The 19,820-nt window shown below is 35.8% G+C and overlaps 1 protein-coding gene across 1 annotated transcript in view; it reads right to left on the reverse strand.

The window, feature by feature from the left end:
• The window catches only part of ALDH1A3 (aldehyde dehydrogenase 1 family member A3), a 47,401-nt gene extending 27,835 nt beyond the window's left edge, over positions 1-19,566 (reverse strand). Inside the window, exons 1-5 of the mRNA XM_074295005.1 lie at positions 19,344-19,566; positions 12,886-12,990; positions 8,353-8,493; positions 3,068-3,197; positions 2,378-2,439 (exon numbers count right to left, since the gene is read on the reverse strand). Coding sequence (XP_074151106.1) covers positions 2,378-2,439; positions 3,068-3,197; positions 8,353-8,493; positions 12,886-12,990; positions 19,344-19,442 — 537 coding nt within the window. The 5' untranslated portion in view covers positions 19,443-19,566. The remainder of the gene's footprint in view (positions 1-2,377; positions 2,440-3,067; positions 3,198-8,352; positions 8,494-12,885; positions 12,991-19,343) is intronic.
• Between the last annotated feature and the right edge of the window lie 254 nt (positions 19,567-19,820).

A 19,820-nucleotide genomic window follows, 5' to 3' on the forward strand; every position in this document is an offset into this window, starting at 1 on the left:
AAAGATTATGACTTCAAGTATTAAGCATCTGAGGTAGGATTGATCTTCCTGATACTAAGTTCATCACTCTGTCCATGCAGTAAGAAAGTAGTCATAAAGGTTTTGGGGAAAGTAATGAGTTTTATATTAGATTGTTGAATTTGTGAAACCCACAGGATATTCAGTTCAAAATACCCAGTAAGTAATTGATTCTGTGGGACTAGAGCTAATCAGAGAGACATTTTCTAAATATAAAGCCTTGAGAGTCATCTGCAGAGAGTAATAGTTGAACTCATAGATGCTGATGAGTTCCCAAAGTGAGAGAATATAGAGGAAAAAGCCTAAAACCCCACAATGGAATATACCCACATATATGGGAACTTGGAAAAGACTTGGTAAAGATGCAACAAAGGAGACTGAGAAGAAGTTATATGGGGAGGAAAAAAACAGTTAGTATGGTAACTAAATCCCAGAGAAGAAACTGTTACAAGAGGATAATGTGGTCAAGATTATCAAATGACACTGAGAAATAAACAAGGATAAGGACCATCGATTTGGCAATTGGGTCACTGATAACTTTGGAAACAGCAGTTTCAGTTGAGTGAACCAAATGAGTTTACCAGAGTGGGACCACCATTATAGGATAGGCTCAATAAGTCCCAGATAGCCAAAAGAAGAAATAATCAGCATACCAATACCTTTCTATGAGAGATTCTTATATGGCTGGAGTAGGTGGCCACCTGTATGGAATCATTTGTAGTTATCACAAGGCCTTGCCTACTCATAAATCACTCTTCCACCTACTCATCACAGCCTAAAATTCTCACCATTTGAATCAGCTAATGGATTAAACAGCAAAAGAAAGGTATTGTCCTCCGGGGTGGAGGTTAAAATGTCTTTAGAAGGGATTCCTTTATCAGATTAGCTAATTAATACCTGGGGCTTTGAGAAGGAGGTAACATAAGACAAATACATATTGATATCTCAGAGGAAGCATGGCAGCCCCAAGGGCAGAAACCTGTGTAAGGGACTTGGCTAAGGATGGTAAGGTCTCCAAAGAATTGAGATAAATAAAGCAGAAAGGGCAAGCAATAAAGGAAACAGAGAAAAAAAATTAATTAACTATAGATATTGAAATCTCCCTGAAAAGTAGCCACTTGGACATTGTATGCACAGACCTATCAATAGATAACACATATGGCTCATACTAAATGGGAAATCATGTTTATATGTAAGTATACATTTAAATGTACCTGCCAGTGTTTCTGATCCCATTACTACTCAATATAAAACTGTCTATTGATTTTAAATAATGGTATTTTCAAGGTATGCTGGCTCCGAGTTAAAGCATGATTAGCTACAATAGGATATGGAGTCCTATCTTCTTATTTTATAGATAAAGAAATTAAGCCTAGTAAGGGAGACATAGGGCCTAGATTCCAAATCTACCTAATCTCAGTCCTATAATAGTATCTCTGCCTTCCAATGAGCTGTGGCTCACACCTTCATGCAAGAAACAAAACACTTTCTCAATGATTAGAAAAGGAGAGCAATAGGAAGTGGAACTGTGATTTCTTTACAGAGAACTCCTGAAGGAATTCCCTCTTTCAAAGCAAGCTGGCACTTTGTAACTTATAGTCACACCAAAGCAGTCATACGTTAGGATATGTCAGAAGCCTGGCTTGGATACAACTCTTCATATCTTCAGAGGCTGACTCTCTATCCTCTAAACCATGATGCCTTTTTCTGATTAGAATTTGCTCTAATTCACAGACAATTTCAAGTTTTCCATTCAAGGCTATCCCAATTATTCTGGACAAAGAGAAGTTTCATAACAGCTGAGCCAATGTCCTCAAGCTACCAGAAAAGAAATTAGATTTTTATACCTAATTTGCAGCCTTTCAAAAAACCAATTAGGTTCAACCATGCTACACAGTGTAAAAATTCAAACTCAATAGAATTAAATAAATAAATAGAATTCAACTCAATAGAATCCCTCTTTCTTCAACATGTAGCTCAGAAATTACAAGAAGCCTTTCCCGATTCTCCCAAATGTTGTTATTGATATTTATTCTCTTTATCTTCTTTCTGAATATATTTCTTTAAGTACTTATTGTCACTACAAATCAGTGTGTCAGTTTCATTGAGAGGTATTTATTTTTGGTATAACCTTAGTATCTTCATCAGTGCCCAAAAATGCTTAATTGACTGAAGAAGTGAAACTTTAATAATGGCTTGCTTTAATTAATTTATTTTAACTCAACAATAATAATTCATATCTAGACATCAATTTTCAGTTACCAAAGTAGACATCATCCTCCTTGAACAGAGCAAAGTTTCTGGACATTGGTTCAAAGAACTTGAAGCATAACATCTTTGGAGAAGCTAGTATACTTACAGGAATAATTGCTCCACATACACCTATTGGTTCATGCCTGGTATAACACACAACATTTTCATCTGTAAAAGAAATGAAAGAGGGGAGAGCAAATACATGTACATATTACCCTGGGATAATAATTCTGTGTCAAGAAAAATCTGAAAAATATTCATGTGGACTATGAAAAGTAATCCTTGGCTGATCATGGTAGCATATGTCTGTAATTGCTGCTGCTGGGGGAAGCTTGAGGCTTGTGGATCACCTAGGCTCAGGAGTTCTGAGAGGCAGGAGGCTAAAGCCAATTCTCTATCTGCACTAAATTGACTACCAATATGATGAGCTCTGGAGAATGAACTGGATAGGTGTGGGTTGTAGGGGTATGTGGAGAGGTGTACTACAGGTTACCTAAAGAGGGGTGAATTGGTCACTAATGGAGCTGTTTAAAGCTTCTGAGATTATCCACAGTAGACCCCAATTCATGAATGGCCTTTGTTCTTACAGCCTGGGGAGGAAAGTAGGACCAGTGTCCAAAAGTTTAAAAAAAGGAGATAATTTTTAGCTCAAAGTTATTTTAAAGCTTTCAAGAACAAAAGGTGAAAAATAATTGAATATTGCTTTCCTTTTCATAGTTACACTTATGATTCTGCCTCAGAAGCCTGGTCCACATGAGAAATTCAGAAGAGAACTTTCAATCCTACCCTAGTTTACCTGCTGGAATAGTTCTGCCATGTATCTTGTCTGCCCAGCCTGCGTAGTATCTGAGTGTTTTGATACAGCCTTCCAAGTCAATGAAGAAGGCATGAAGGAAAGGTTTTCCTGTATCCATTGTTTCAAGAGTCTGTAACAATAATAAAATAGCATGCCAGTTACTACCTGCAACTTCCTAGTTTGTGAAGTCTACATGAATAAGAATACAAGGTAGCCCCTTGACTTTTAGTCTCTATGACCCACTTTCACAGATGTGCTTTCTTTAAAAAGGAAGGAAGAAAGGAAGGAAGGAAGAAAAAATGGGAGGAAAGAAGGAAGGAAAGATGGAAGGAAGGAAAGAGAGAAAGAAAAGTTACTTGAAAATATTAAAGTCTAACCAAAGTGGCATGTATTGCTTTTATTTTAAAACACCTAAGAATTGGGCCACTAGCCAGACAAGGGGGATGAGTTACATGCATCTTGGTGGGACCACCCGGATTCAAAGCTAATTTGAAGCATCACTGGAAAGAAATAAAGTTTAGCATTTGATCTTCCATCTGAAGCCAAATGACTCAGCCCACAGAACAGCTTTAGTTGTTTAACCTTGTCATGTGGGCCTATCCGTTCACGGGAATCATTTTCAATATTGGGGCTGGCTTTCAGTGTTTTTGATAAAATAGCCAGCCACTTTGTCCAGTGGCAGCTTTGGAAAGTGAAGGATAATGACAGAAAAAGAAAAAGAAAAGATCTGGGCTTACTTAAAATAATGAGTTTTCCCCCTCACACAGGCTGGCTTCTGTCACTGCAGAGTAACTGACGTTCTTCTGGAAAGAACGTCTCTGCACACAAGAGAAGCGCTATCCCCTGGTAGAATTAAATGTCTAAACAAAGATGAAATCATACTCTGCTGGTGTTCAAATACTTTAGTTCTAAATAGAAGCTGAATAGACTTTTTCCTCCATGATAAGGGCGATTATTATCTACTGAGGCTGCTGCAACTACTAAATGACGGGGTTATTTTCTATTTTCAGCATCGTTTTAAGAGAACCCTTTTTGTTCGACAGACAAGCCCTCCCAGTTCAAGCTTTTTCTAAAGCCCTAACATTGAAACTTTCAGTTGTCCCTAAATACAGGAAGTTGCTACACTGCCACATAGCCCAAGGCTTGACTTCTTGACAACCAGTAAATGATTTATTTAGACGCAATACCTGGGCCTCTTCAAAGTCTGAGTCTTCATGTCTGTAAATGGTAAGATACTAATAGAGTCCTGACATTAAACACCTAGTACTTGTTAATAATCATCTCTCACATTTACAGAATGATTTGCAGTTTACAAAACACTTTTATGAAAACAACCCTGTGATATAAGCAGTATAAGTATTATTCATTCCATTTTATAGAAGGGCTAAACTGAGGCTGGCACAGACAGATTTTCTCACAGTCACACAAGTATTAAGTAAGATCTGGGTCTTAATGTAGGTCTCCTGATTCCAAGTCCTGGGCTCTTTCCAACATTCTATACTTTTCCTTTCTTTCCTTCCCTGCTTTTTTTTTTTAAAGGGACACAACACTGTAAGTAGGAATCAATAATTTTCCAAATACTTCCCTGGGAACCCCATAATGTTTTTTTTGTCAATAAATAGATAAGACTGAAGCAAAAAATATAGACCCTGCTTGGTAAGAATTAGGGCTGCACCTGGACTGGTATTGCAATGTTCTGCTTCTAATTCTCAAGTGCCATCCATCCATCAGACCACATTGCAGCCTCAAGTTGATGCAAATTTTGTTTGAAATTTTTGCTTTTCAAGGTGAACCTCAGGAATGAGAGTTCCTGCCTACCTTTCCAGATGTATTTCCTATTTCTGTCTTTCATGTTCTCCAAATTCCATGCAAACTAGCCTACTGGCTGTTCTCTGAACTTAATGTTACATATCCCTTGTTTCCTTGTCTTTGCATGGGCTGTTCCCAATGCTTGAAATTCACTCCCTATTTAAGTCCAAATTTTGGAATTTTCTAGCATCTTTCAAGACCCAACACAGGTGCCGCCTCTTCCAGCTGAAGCCAAATGAGTCAGCTCACAGAACAGCTTTAGTTATTGACCTTGTTATAGTCTGTTTGTTCTCAGTAATTATTTTCAACATTGGAGCTGGCTTCAGTGTTTCTAATAAAATAAGCAACCATTCTGTCCAGTGACAGCTTTTTTGTATGTCCCATGGCACAAACTTTTCATGATCTCCTCCATGCTTTCCCTCTCTCAAAATTACTTTGTAGTAAGAATGTGCATTTATCTTGTCTCTGGTCTATCCTCACCCCAACACCACTCCCCACTTCCAGGTAGAAGAGAAGTTCCTTGAAGGCAAAGACTGATTTTGTTTTATATCCCTAGCAACTACCATAGTGCCTGACATGTACTTAATGACATACAATTAACAATATTAATAATAGCTAGTATTTATATGGTGCTACTATGTGCCAAGCACTGTACTATGTGCTTTACAAAAATTATCTTATTTTGTTTTCCTAACAACCCTGGGAGGCAGGTGCTTTTATTATTCCTATTTTATAGTTGAGGAAACTGAGGCAGACGGAAGTTAAATGATTTTCTCAAAGTTATTTAAGGGTCTGAGGGAAGATTCAAGATCAGCTCTCCTTCATTCCAGGATCACCACTCTATCCCCTGTGCTACCCTGGCTGCCTCTATTAAGTTAATAAATATTGTTTGAATCAGATAGCCAAAAAATGGTCACAAATATAGGCATAGTTAAGCAGGCAGGGAAGCATATGTTGGATGTCCTGTGAGTTATCCAATATTCATTCTTCTTTTCCAGAGTGGAATATTAGACAGAATCCAGCAGTCTACTAAACCCTGGAAATTCTGCCTATTATTCTAGCATCTGAGTTTCCCAGATTTGTTTTGTCCACAATAGACTTGAACAGCATAGTCCCCTAATTCCTAATCCTTAAAAAATGTCAGTAGTGGGGCCAATGCATCAGGTTTTGCACATGGTTTAAATACCATCCCCCCCATTATTATATTGGTAGCTCATGAGTTAACCATTAAACTAAGCAAAAAAGCTACTTCTAAATAACTAGAACTCAAATTTATGGTACACAAAATACTTTTTTTTATGCTAGAAGAAAACTGTTGACATCATCAACTTTGCCCCACAACTTGTTACAGAGTAGTCTATATGGGTGAGGTCTAGAGATGGAACAGCAGGTTGAAAAGGAGATTTAAAAAGGCAGCTCTGAGGGAGGACCCAGAAGTCAAAACCGCAAAAAGCTACACTCTGTGATTAAAGCACATCAGTAATGGAGAGAATTCCAGGGACACCAGATGCACCCACATCTGTTTCTGAACATTTTACACTAGAAATGGGTAAACAGTTCTGTCAAAACCACTAAAACCGAAATGCTAACAAGACTAAAAGAAGCACTTCACTGTGTGAAAATGCTGCCGTCAGAAAAACCATATCAAGGTAGAGTTTGATAGGCATTTCCCTATGATGTGGTTTTTACCATACTTGCCAGTAATTCTCTTGTCCCCTTTCATGTCATGGCAAATGGATAGCTCTTATTTCTTGTGGGCAATATGACCCTAATGCAAAGTAACTCTCTTCCTTCTAGTTATGAGATCCTCCAATATTCTTTTTTATTATCAATCATAATTTTGTGAGAACAACAGAAGGGATCAAAAATGAAGGTTATCTTTGTACTGTTGTTCTCTAAGATGTTTGCTTTAACACTAAGGGTGGGGGGTACCTATGGTAGAATCTATAACCAAGTTATTAGCCCATGTTGAGATGTCAGACATATGAGATCATCTTGGTTAAAACAGAGATGTTTTAAAAAGCCAGTTTGGCAGCTTAAGAGTTGAAACTGGCCTTCTTTGCAGGAAGAAACCAGAGGCCTAATGGCAAGAAATGCTTACTTTGGTAGGGCACTAACCCTCACTCCCACTCGGGATGAACTTGCCAGATGAACAAATTCAGAAGTGAAAGACTCCAGCTTCGTGAGGGACACTTATTCTGTTGCTTTCCTGATACTTCTAATAAAATGTCCATGAATTAGATGTGAAGAGGGTATGTGTGTGTGTGTGTGGGGGGGGGGTTTAAAGAACTACCCTGAAGAAACTAGTTTTATTGTCTTTGTGGATGCTGTCCAAATCCCTTGAAAATGCTATGTATGTAGTCTACTTCTCATCCCACCATGGATAGGAGCAAACCAGAGAGAGGAGATCCATTTTTTTTCAATTCAATGATCAGAAGAAAGACAATCTTATGAGGTATCTTATTATATAATCTGTGGCTAAAATTTGGGCATTAACTATTCAAAATGGGAAAAGTTAGGAGGCATAGTGGAGTCAGAAATAGAATCAGGAGGACTCATCTTTTTGCATTCCATTCTACCAGCTCTGTAACCCTAGGTGTCACTTAACCTTGTTTGCCTCAATTTCCTCATCTGTAAAATGAACTGGAGAAGGAAATAGCAAAACTCTCAAGTATCTTTGCCAAGAAAACTTCAAATGGGGTTATGAAGAGTAAGACACAATTGAAAAATGACTGAATCAACAACCATAAAGTTCAAAATAAGTTTCAGTTGGCACAGATGATGAATGTGTTTAGTATAGTGCTTGGCACATAATAGGTAGTACTTGATAAGCTTAATAAAAGTTGTTGACTATCTGACCAACAATATAAGAAATATTGAGACAAAGTTAGCTCTGGCATTTTGTGGAGTCACTTGATAAGCACTGTACCACAGTAAATTTAAAGAAAACTAACTCATATTTGTGTAGCATTCTAACATTTTCAAGAGCTTTCTTCACAATAAATCAAGCTGTCATTATCATGATTTTAAATATAATGAAACCAAAGAAATAAGAGACAGTGTGATTTGTATAGGCTAACTCAGTTAACACATGTCTAAGTATGATTTCAACTCAGGCATCCCAATTTGAAGCTCAGTGTTCTTTTCTACTCTACCATTCTGTCTTGGGAAGACCTGAGAATGTCTTTAGGTTTAAGAACTAGTTGACTTATTTGCACTAGCCTTCAGTGCTTTCTTGGTTAAGAAGTTGAACTTAAAAAAAAAAACAGAGAAAAAAATCTGACAAATGAAAAAAACATAAAGTCCATTTCTGCCTACAGCCAAACAGTCATTAAAATCTGAATAGAACTCAATTTGAGCTGAAAATAGTCCCCAATTTTTTTCTTTTTTGGTATGTTAAATGGCAGGAGAGAATTAAATAATCAGTCAACTCTTTTTTTGCAGTTTTCTTATTGTTCATTGAGCATTTCACTTACTGCCAAAATGATCCTGTCCCTCTCCATGAGGTCAGCCAGTTTGTGAAGGAGTCTGCCTCTGCTTAGGGCATCCATTTGTCTCCATAGAGATCCCCTCTGGAATGCTGCTTTTGCGGCCTCCACTGCCTTATCTATATCAGGCTGAGGGACCAAAACAACATCTTCAGGTTACAGAGAAAATTTCAAAACACACATGCACATATACAGCTTAAAAACAGTTGTCCAGAGAATTCTTAACTTATTTTTTGTATGTTTTCCAATGTTTCTAAACAGAGCTACAGCGAAGCTGTTACCTAAATGTCAAAATTATATTTTAAGGATATGATAGGGTATAGAATATGAAATCAGGAGAAATATGACAATGATAGGAGAAGTGGGGTGAGGAATTGGAAGACCAGGTGGATGCTTTAAAAAACAATCTTCCATCCATATTTTTCCTTGATGTGTCCAAAGTGTAAAAATGTTCCATTTTCTCAGAGTGTCACATTTAAAGAATCATCTTAGATTAGATCACAATTTTATAGACACCATAAAGGAAAAAACCCCAACAACTCTACATAGTTTACAAACCTACATGGAAAAAGAATATTAAAATAGTGTCTTGGCAAAGAAATGTATTCTAACACCAAGGACAGGAGAAATTATACCCTTATTAAAACCCAGAACTCACTATTTTGGAAAATTCAATATTCTATGATGAGAATAAGAGGTAGGACAAAGAATGGGAAATAACTACTAAAATGAGATATATTTAAGAATGATAGTATTCTCAAAAAGAAAAAAAATAATATTATAAAGAACAATATTAACCATACTTCTATTTCATCCAGTGTATCTCTGTTTTCCCCACTTATTTTAACAATACTTCATTATCTAACAGGCAGCTCAGAAATATTACTTTTACTCTACCCAATGTAGTCCCTGACTCTCCTTCCCAGCTGTAGCAGCAGCCTTACAGTGACTAAACTTCAGTGCAATGCAGGTCCAGAGAAATAGACTTTCTGATATTTATTTTTTTTCCCAAATAGCAAGTTTTGACCATGGGGAATCAAAAAAAGTGAGGCTAAATATCCAAAATGTCTACTTTAGGTGCCATTACAGAATTTTCTTTCTTTTTGAAGGGAAGAGAAATGTGGAAGCCATGGTTAAGAAAAGAAACAACTAGGAACAAATGAACCCCAAACTTTGTGTTTACACGTATGGTCAGCAGTGAGGATGGCAGGTAAACTACTCAAGAACAGAGAGCTGTGAGCATGGGAAGGAACTGAGCCTTTTACTTAAATTAATTCAGAGTAGCTTAACTGACTGAAGAAGAGATAAACTGGACATGAAGAAGTGCAGAAATCTAGCTATTTTCTCTTCCTTCTCCTCATTGCTGCACCCTAAAATCTGATTCTGTTATAAACAAAAGCTTGTGGAGGTGGTAATTTCATCTCTTTGGTACACAGCTGATCTACAGATGACATTCAGTAACACATTATTAATAAGGCCAGAATATTACAATTTTCCTTGGGGCAAAGTATATATGGTTTTCCACTCCTACCTAGCTAGCATTTCCTTTTTAAGTGAATCTAAATGATTCTTCTCCTTCCTTGGCAAACATGCAAAAATAGATTTTTGTAGCTTTGAAATAATCATGAGCTTCGTAACAGATAGTTCCAGAAGCCATATAAATCCTATAGAAAAATAAATTACCATATGAAACACTGTAAAATATAAAAGAAGAATAAATAGGGTCCAAACCCTTTTGTTTACAGATAAGAAAAATGAAGTTTTAGAGAACTCTATTGATTCACCCAACACACAGATTCAAACTCAGGGTTTTTGTTGTTTTTTTTTTTAAACTAAACTCCAGCACTCTTTCATGTATCCCACATTAACCCCTCATGACCATGTGAGGTAACAAGGTGTTATTGTCTTTATTTTACAAATGAGGAAACTGAAATTCAGATAGTTTACTTTCATGGTCACAAAAATAGTAATTGTTAGAGGCAAGATTTGAAGAGAGATCTTGCATGCTTTCTATTATTAGTCTACCTCTATGCTTTATAAATTTATAAATTATATCCAATTACCTGGACCCTTCCTTTCCTCCATGTTTTTACATTTATGAATAAAAATCAGTCATTCAATTAAAATATGAAATTGTTAAATATTACCTGATCATTCATATTTCCTTTTCTTCTGATAAGCATATACTTTAATAGGTCAAAGATTTGTGATTTCATTGGTATGGATATGCCCTCCACCAGTGCAGATTGCACTTAGAAACTTAGAAAATGCTCTTTATGATTCATTATTGTTTTTATTTAAAATAAATCATTACCTAATAGTCACATCTTCTAACTTAGTTACATTGGTTTTCAGGTAATAAGACATGCCTGAGCCTAGTGTCAAAAGATTTTTAGCCAGAGTGAGCTTGCTGTGGGACTTACGTTCTACTGGCAGAACTTTTGAGAACTCAGAGTTACCATCATGGCTTGAGGGGCTCTCAGGATACTGATAAATGCCACATACCCCAGATACTGAAGAATAGGAAAAAGATGTCATTGGTTTTGGAAGGTCTTGACCTCTGATTTTGCTGACATAAGAAAATTCCATTAAGGGAGTTCTTTCCATCAGTGTAGATCAAGAATTATACTGAAAGGCTATATTGTGTTCAGAAGCACATCATCAGGCTGTATCAGAGGCAGGGTCTTTATACATTGCTCAGTCTATTACGATTTCTACTACCCCACACATATATACATGTGCATATATGTACATATATATACATATATTTAATATGTCCAATATGGCTAGTTCTGGGCTCCAATAAATATTTATTTCTTCTGTCCTTGGTGTTATAATATATTTATTTGCCAAGATAATATTTCAATATTCTTTTTCCATTTAATTGTGTAAACTTTCTGTACTTATTGGGGATTTCTTTTGGGTGGTGCCTTTTAAAGTCAAGAAGTATTTACTGAGCATTTACTATGTGCCAGGCACCAGGCTAAGGATACAAAGAAAGGCAATGACATAATCCTTGCCCCCAAAGAGCTCACATTCCAATGGAGGATTGATAACTCTATACATATAAGATATATACAATATAAATCGAAGCTAATCTCAAGAGAGAGAACACTACCAGTGAAGATACTTATGATCTAGCCTCTAATGGCTCGTAAATATGCAAATAAGCAAATGTGACGCATGGTTTACAGAGATTGTAAGTTTTGGTTACAATTTTAGGAATGCATGATGTGTGTATGTATGTATATATAAATATATATGTATATAGTTATACACACACGAATAATCCATAGCATATTAAATTCGGGATATACATACTAGAACTAGGGATATACATACACACAGAGAAAGAAAAATAGATGATTTGATAGAAAAATAGATGGAAAACATGATAGAAAAAGAGAGGAGAGACAGAGAAGAGGGGGAAAGAAGGAAGGGAGGGAAGAAAGGAGAGAGGGAGAGAGAGAGGAAAGGAGGGAGAGAGGAAAGGAGGGAGGAAGGGAGGAAGAAAGGAAGAGAGAGGGAGAGAAAGAGAGCTATCCAATTGATTATCATGAATTATCAGCCTTAGAATCAGGAATATAAGCATTCAAGTTCTGCCTCTGACACATGCTGACCCTAATCTAGACAATAACTAACCTTCCAGGGCCCCAAGAAATTCCTTAAGGCTGTTGTTTACAGAGAAGGTAAAAGTTCCTCTCTGGATGCCTCCTATCTATACTAATGAAATCAGATATTTGGTCCCAAATATGTATATGTTTATATGTTATATGTATATGTGTATAAACATATTCATATTCAGTAATACATATAAAATATATTAAAAGTAAATAGTGGCCTCTAGAACTTCATATTTTATATAAAGCTAGTTAGTACAATAGAGTATTGGGTTTAGAGTCAAGACGAACTTATTTTAGTTAATGTCCTGACTCAGAAATTTACTAGTTATGAGACCATAGGTAAGTTACTCAACCTGTTTCCTCATATGTAATGTGAAGATAATAATAAGATCTACTACATAGGATTTTTGTGAATATTAAATAAGATAATATATGTGAAGTGGTTTTTTTCAAACCTTAAAGCACTATATAAATACTAGCTATTATTATTGTGGTTCTGAAACATAATTAATAATAAAACTTCACTTATTCAGACAGTATATTGTTTTGGGATTATATTCTTTAATATTTTCAGTTTCAAATAATTGATAAGAAAAATTTTCTAACCATGGTAAAAAAAGATTACTATATTCCTCACATATATATACGTACACGTGTACATATATGTATATATGCACATATGTGTATATATGTGTGTACACAAAAAAACCCATGGAAAATGCCTCACATGTTTCCTGCAGGGCAGTTATCTCTAATTGATTCCATTCCCTCTAATCTATTTAAACATGCAAGCCAAAATGGTTAAGTATCACCGACCTTAAACCCATCTCTGAGTCAGTATTATTTTGTAGCAAACTTTATTATTCTTTTAAACAGGAAAAAAATTCCAATAACCTACCTTGTCGCCTTCTTCCACTTCACATATTTTCTCAACAGTTGAAGGATTATAGGTTGGAAACTTTTTCCCACTCTTGGATTCATGCCACTCATTGTTGATAAATATCTAACCAGGAAAAAAGGGTTACAAGCATTAAGGTTAAGCTAGATGTTTTATTTTTGTTATAAACTTTAAGGACCTAGTTCCCTTCTTTCCTTTCCCACCTCCACTCCTTATTGCCTTACCCAGATAAAAGGTAAAGTCTGCTGTGAAATATATGTTTGTGTGTGTGTGTGTGTGTGTGTGTGTGTGTGTGTGTGTGTGTATAAATTTACAACTCTGTGCGTCTAGTTATGAAATATGGTAAAATCTTTATTAGAAGTGTAGGCAAGTTTCAGAAAAGTTGCACCAAATGGAAATTTATTATGAATTTGCTATTTAGTAGAACATATGAACAAATCTATTTACAAAATAAATCATTCCATACTCCAAGTACAATTTTTTAAAAAAATCTGGGTTTTTCCAAATAGGATTTGCTTAAATAGGATACACCAGTAAAAGGCAACAATTGAGTAATGAGGATAAATGCTCATTCTAAGTTCTTAAGTGTTCCATGCCTCAAAACAGACAAAATGGATGTCACAAAGTTCACACACTAATGCTATACTTAAAAGTGTTTTTTTCTTTTCTTTTTTTTTTTTTTTCAGTTCCTAACTCAGAGACTACATAACTCCTTTTTTCACATAATTCTAGCATGCTTAGGTATCAGAACACAAAATTTTTGAATTGGAGAGAATCTTAGAGATCCTGTCCATTGACATGACTCCCTACTTTTATAATCCATAACATTTTAGAAGCAGCAAAATAGAATTGGACTGATAGAAATAAGTGATCTGCAGCAACAAGAAGTGAGATCTGACAACCATGAGAAAGTCCAGAAAAAACACACCCCAAAACTCTAGATCATTTGGTGTAAGTGAAACCAATTTTACATACAAAATTGTCCTTGGACAACTAATATTCTTTTTCTTTTAAATTTTCAATAGTATTTAATTTTTTCCAAATACATGTAAAGATCATTTTTATGATTTTGTGTTCCAAATTTTTCTTCTTCCTTCTCTTATCTCTTCCTTCTTCAAGACAGCAAGCAATCTGATATGTTAAACATGTGTAACATATTTCTATATTTGCCATGTTTGCAAGGAAAATCATGAGAAAGAAAAAACAAACAAAAAAGGTGAAAATCCTATACTTCAACCCATATTCAGTCTCCATAGTTCTCTCTCTGGGTGTAGATGGCATTTTCCATCCCAAATCCATTGGAATTGCCTTGAATCATTGCAGACAATTTTCTTAATGATGACCCTGACTCACAAAGGCAAGGTTAAATTATGTTCTGTAAATTTTCTTTAAAAAGTATGTTGAATTAGTAATGTCTTTCAAAGATTTTTTTTAATATCTTATTCCTTTAAGAAACATATTTTCAATGATCAGGAAACTCATTGATGTGGAATACTACATTTTCCAAAGATAAATAAATTAGGTATTCCCATATCATTGAAATCTGTAATATAAGAAAATGCATTGCTCTACTAACACCACAAAAGTTTGATAAGAAGATGACTCTAAAGAATTAGCAAATGAAAATGTAGTATATATTACTTATCCATAGAATTAAGAAGACTATTGATGTGTGAAAGCAATATAAACATCACATTTTCAGTCCCATTATTCTCTAATATTCTTCAATTTGGTATTCATGAGTCAAAAACAAAACAAAAAAATCTCAAAGGATACCTCCAAAGAACTTCTTTCAATATGAAATCAAGCTGCATCAAATGAAGCAAGAGGACAATGACAAGTTTAGTCTTTTATTCAATATGGTATATTCATGCTTAGAACATAGATTATACATTCCATAGTTACAGTGAGAAATAAGTATAGAAGAATGGTATAATAAGATAAGTACATATATGTCCTCTAGAAAGAAGACCATGTGAGTATTGGGTAATCATTAACTAGGAATTTGGCAGTAAGAATTCTTGGTCCATCACAGGAAAAGCTACATTGGTCTCTAAGGTTGGTATGGAAGTTTTTGGCTACCAAAGTGACCTCAACATCATTTGTAGGGGCAATAGTTTGTGACTCAAAAATAATATGAAATTATATTTGTAATTACATTCTTGTTTAGATTTACTGAAATAACTTTCTTTATGTAAATAAACTGTTTAGTGATTCAATTTAATAAACCTTTAGTAGATTCCTAAGTGCAAAGTACTGAATGAAGCATTGGAAACAAGGATAAAAAAAAAGTGGGGAAAAAGCCCCTACCCTCAAGGAGCTTACAATCTTCTAACACATCCTACAAAGAACTTTTTACTGTATTGTTAGACTTTAAAATGTGGAAAAGGAAGGGCAAAGATAGTCTATAGTTATGCAACACTCAGGATCAGATTGTTATTGTAATAGAAGAAACAATGGCTTTAATTTCATTACTGTTGGATGAATATTTTAAAAACCACTTAATGAATAAGTTAGAGCACGAATGAATCTCAGAAGTTATCTAGTCCAATAACCTTTATTTTACAAATGATGAAGCTGAAGCCTTGAGAGGTTGTCACTTGTTCATGGTCATACAGGTGCAAAAGAACTGGAATTTGAACTCATTTCCTCTGACTCCAAACAAAACACTCTCTTTATAGCATCATGCCTTCCCCCTAACATCATGACTGCTCAACTAAAACACATTCCACAATTCTTTTTTTTTTTTTTTGAAGCAAGTTATACACATGCAGAATTGCTTTACATAAGAGAGCTGAGGAAATTGTATCTTATTAAAAAGATAGATAAGACAACTATATTAATGAACCATGAAATCATAAATATTATCTCGGATGCCTGGAGGAAATTGTTAATAGGGGAAATGGACTCAAAAAGTGAAAGGCTGTTACTTCTGGGATCTGGAAAGGAATATCTTTAAACAACCCCAAATCACAAAGCATGAACTTCTAGGAGGTAAAAATTAAAACTTGCAAAGAAATAAAGGAATAACAAGTTTTTCTTCTCTGAGACATGATTTTATAAATTGTAAAAAAGAAAAAAATCAGGCTCCTTCTAATTCTAATTCTATACTATGCTCTTTTGCAGCTTGTCATTGTTGTCTACTGTGTAGCACTAAGCACTTTAAAAAATAACATGTAAAACTGTTTTCATTTAGACACTAACTATATCAAGTTCTTCTTTCAGTCTCCTTTTCTTCTCAGAATTCCATTTAAAATTATTCTTGGTGTTTTGTGCTTCATTCCCATCTATTGCTCTCTTTCTTTCCATTTCCTCTCTTTACAGTGTCCAAGCTCATAATATGATGGCTTTCTTTTCTTTATATCACTCTTTTTTGAGAAAATAGTGCTCACCCTTACATAATGACTACAGCTCACCCTGTTGCCACACCAATAATAATCCCCCACATGTTTGGAAAGAAACTTTTCAAATTCATCTTTTCAAAGATAGATTTTTTTCTGTAAATTAGAAAGGGAGCAAACTATAGGAAGAAGAGAATGAAATTTCATTAAAAAAAAAAAAACAACAACAACAACAAAACATCACTACCCTCATCAGGAAAAGGGGAGAAATGGGGAATTAGGAAGACCTGGTTCATATAGTAAAAATTCAGTTCAGATCGTACGTATTTAAGGTCTGTAGTTGTTCTATAATCGCTAAAAATCATTTGCTACATGGGATTATTAAGTAGTACATACAAAACGATATACTAATGATATTTATCTAACCAAAAAAAGAATACCATTATGGCTCTTTACTTATCTGCGTTTATTCCCAGATTTCTAGGTGGAGATTGTTCTATTCGGGCTTTTTAGAGGGTCACTAAGAATTATGTGGAAATTGTCCTGCAATTAAGAATCGCCTTTAGAAGGGACCTTAGAAGTTAACTAGCCCAATTCCTTATCTGATCTAAGAGGCCTCTAGAAAATCTCCCCGATAGTGTCCCTCTAACTTCTACTTCAATACCTCCAGTGATAGCTATATTAATATCTAGCTCGATTATTCTAGAAAATATTTTAAAAGTTAAAATATCGCTACAGTGATGTTAGCCTTCTGACTTCTTTAGTGAATATATATGCACTAAAAGCATTTGCACAAAATTCCTAAAAGCTAAAGAATAATATATTCTTATCATTGCCTAGAAATTTTTGTCTTTTTCCATCATAAAATTTAAGATATTAGGCAAGTACTATTTTTATTGATCGAAATGGCTTTTTGATTTTTAAGAGTCCTCTTCGCTATTGCTTATAGAGGCCTTCAAACATAATATTAAATTAAATGTCAAACATGATTAGATATAGAGATTAAGAATTATATGCCAAGAGAATAAATAATAATAAAAACAATCTCACTAAATTTCAATCTCACAAACTTCTTTGTTCAATAAAATATACTTGAGTTGATTAGAATGGCTACTTTCAAAAGCAAGATCAGAAGAGGAGACCGTACAAGCACCATGTCTATAGTACTTGATAGATATGAATAAAGCAAAATCTATGCACATACATGGATTGTAAAGATTGGGAATGGGAAGAAAGAAGTGAGCAAATCTCAAAGCTTACAAAGATCAATATTTAAAATTCTTGTATTCTTTAAATACTTGTAAAACCCATACTAATGCGATAGTATCCACTAAAATGTGAAATTCAATATAAGAAATCTCCCTAGGGCCCCATGAAATCAGAGGTTTTGATAAGAAACTCAAAAGATATCTTCTTTTAAAGCCCTTTGTTTTTTAATTGAAAGTGCTAGGAAAAACCTTACTTTGAGGTTTTAAATTTAATATAATTCCACAGCATTAAGCACAAACTCTTTGCAAAAAGTGTCTCTAGGCCTAACTTCACACAATACCTTGTAGCAGAATATGAAACAAATTCATATGTGCCTTATATTTTCCCACAATTCATGTAAATCAATTCTTAATCTGGGATCAGTGAACTCATTTAAAAAAATCTTAATAGTACATCAATAGAATTGTTTTCCTTTGTAATCTTACAGATTTTTTATGCATTCGAAAATATTATATTGAAAAGGGATACATAGGCTTCTTCAGACTGTCAAATGGGGTCCCTGATACCAAAAAGGTTAAAAAACCTCATGTAAACCATCCTGTTTGTGGCGCTTACAATCATAATTTCTAAGCTAAAGGAAAGTCTATTGTCTCGCTAAAAATGGATTCCCTTTGGCTAAAGAAGTGAGTTTTCCTGAGATCCCAAAACAATCTGCTGTGTTTTAACTCCCTCAACTTTAAACCAGCTGTTATTTTGACAAGGGTCTGAGATCCAATGCCTTTAAAAATTATTAGTAAATTTTATATGTGATATTGTTATGGGCTATGGAAGGACAGATTAGAAAACATATCACTGACCTTTAAGCTATGATTCTTAGATATTTTAAATTAAATATATGTCTTTAGGGATTTTAATAGTTAAATTCTGCATAAATTAAACACAAACGTTTCCTTCTTTCTCATTTCCCATTTCTCATAAACAGTATGTTTCCGGGAGACTCAGAATTATTTAGATTTCAAACATTATCAATCTTATAAAAATTGGTTCTTGAGTTCTCTAAGTAGCTCAATAAACCTCACTAAGCCTGGTTTTGTTTAACGTACAAAAACATAACCCCAGTTCCATGTAACAGCGAACTTAAAAATAAAGTTTTAAACACACATCACAAGATCAATAAGATTTAACAGAGCTTCTGAATCACAACCGACTAGGCAATGTCTGCTATTAGTTAAAAGCGGCAGGCAGATCAAGCAGCCACGGGAAGTGCAACAACACGTCGAAGACCAGAAAAGGTCTCATAATTGACAGGCAGAATCATTAGCGTGTAAACTGCCCTTGAAGGGAGGAGGAAGTCTGCCTGTCTACCTGCCTACCCAGAGAGGAATTGGCTACCTGTGGGATGCGAGGAACATCCCTTAGCTTTTTATGTTAATGAGAGCTGGAGACTCTCCACTACCTCCAGCCAAAGTCCCTCTTTTGATATCTGGCTTGAAATGTTCACCCCCTGAGTCTAGTTGCTGTATGAGTGTTTGCTTTTTCGGGAACACCTCTGGGTGGCTGTCAATACTTTTTCAGAAACTGCCCAAGTTTTTTGTGAGAGCGCTCTGGGTGAGTTGAAAAAACAAAACTGATTTCTCTTACTAAGTGACGCCCACCCGGGTTCAACCACCATCCCTTCCATGGGGAAACGAAAGGTTTTGGAGGACACGGTTGCAGAGAAGGTGGTAAGAGCCTGTCACATGTTATCAAGAGGATCTAGAAGGCATAGCAGAGAGCCTGATAGGAGCGCTCCGAGTTTTCTTTTTTCTTTTTTTGTCCTGACACTTAATTGGGGCTCCCGCCCTGCAAGAGGCTGCCCGGCGGGGCGCTGAGTGCCCACTGGTTCCTCTCGGCCGAGCCAGGACTCACCTTCGTGTACTTGACCTCCAGGTTTCTGATGGGATGCGGCAAGGCAGGCATCTTCTTGTCGGGTTGCCCGTTTTCCAAAGTTCCATTGGTTGTAGCCATGACTCTTGTCTCTTGCTCTCTTTCCAGCACTTCTACACTGCTCCGCGTCTGTAGCGTCCCAGCTTTGGGACTGATGGATGCGCCTCGGAGGGTGACAGCTCCCAGCGCCTGTTTTATGAAGGACTCCACGCCTCTTGGCCAGAGGGGGCTGCTCTAATTGGTTTCCGGAGAAGACCCCGCCCCACTACACCACCCCCGCCATGCCTTTCTGGAACTTGGGTTCCCCTCACCCCCCTCCTTCTTTAGCTTCGCTCTCGGGGCAACTCAGTGCAGGCTATTTGTTTGGTGTGGTGTAATCCACCTCTGGGGCGGGCTGCGCAGCCGGCCAGACTCAAGGAGAGCTCCCGTCCCATTTCCAGCGACTGGAAAGCTGGTCCC

This window comes from Sminthopsis crassicaudata, chromosome 2, assembly GCF_048593235.1.
Source record: "Sminthopsis crassicaudata isolate SCR6 chromosome 2, ASM4859323v1, whole genome shotgun sequence".
NCBI classification, from domain to species: domain Eukaryota; kingdom Metazoa; phylum Chordata; class Mammalia; order Dasyuromorphia; family Dasyuridae; genus Sminthopsis; species Sminthopsis crassicaudata.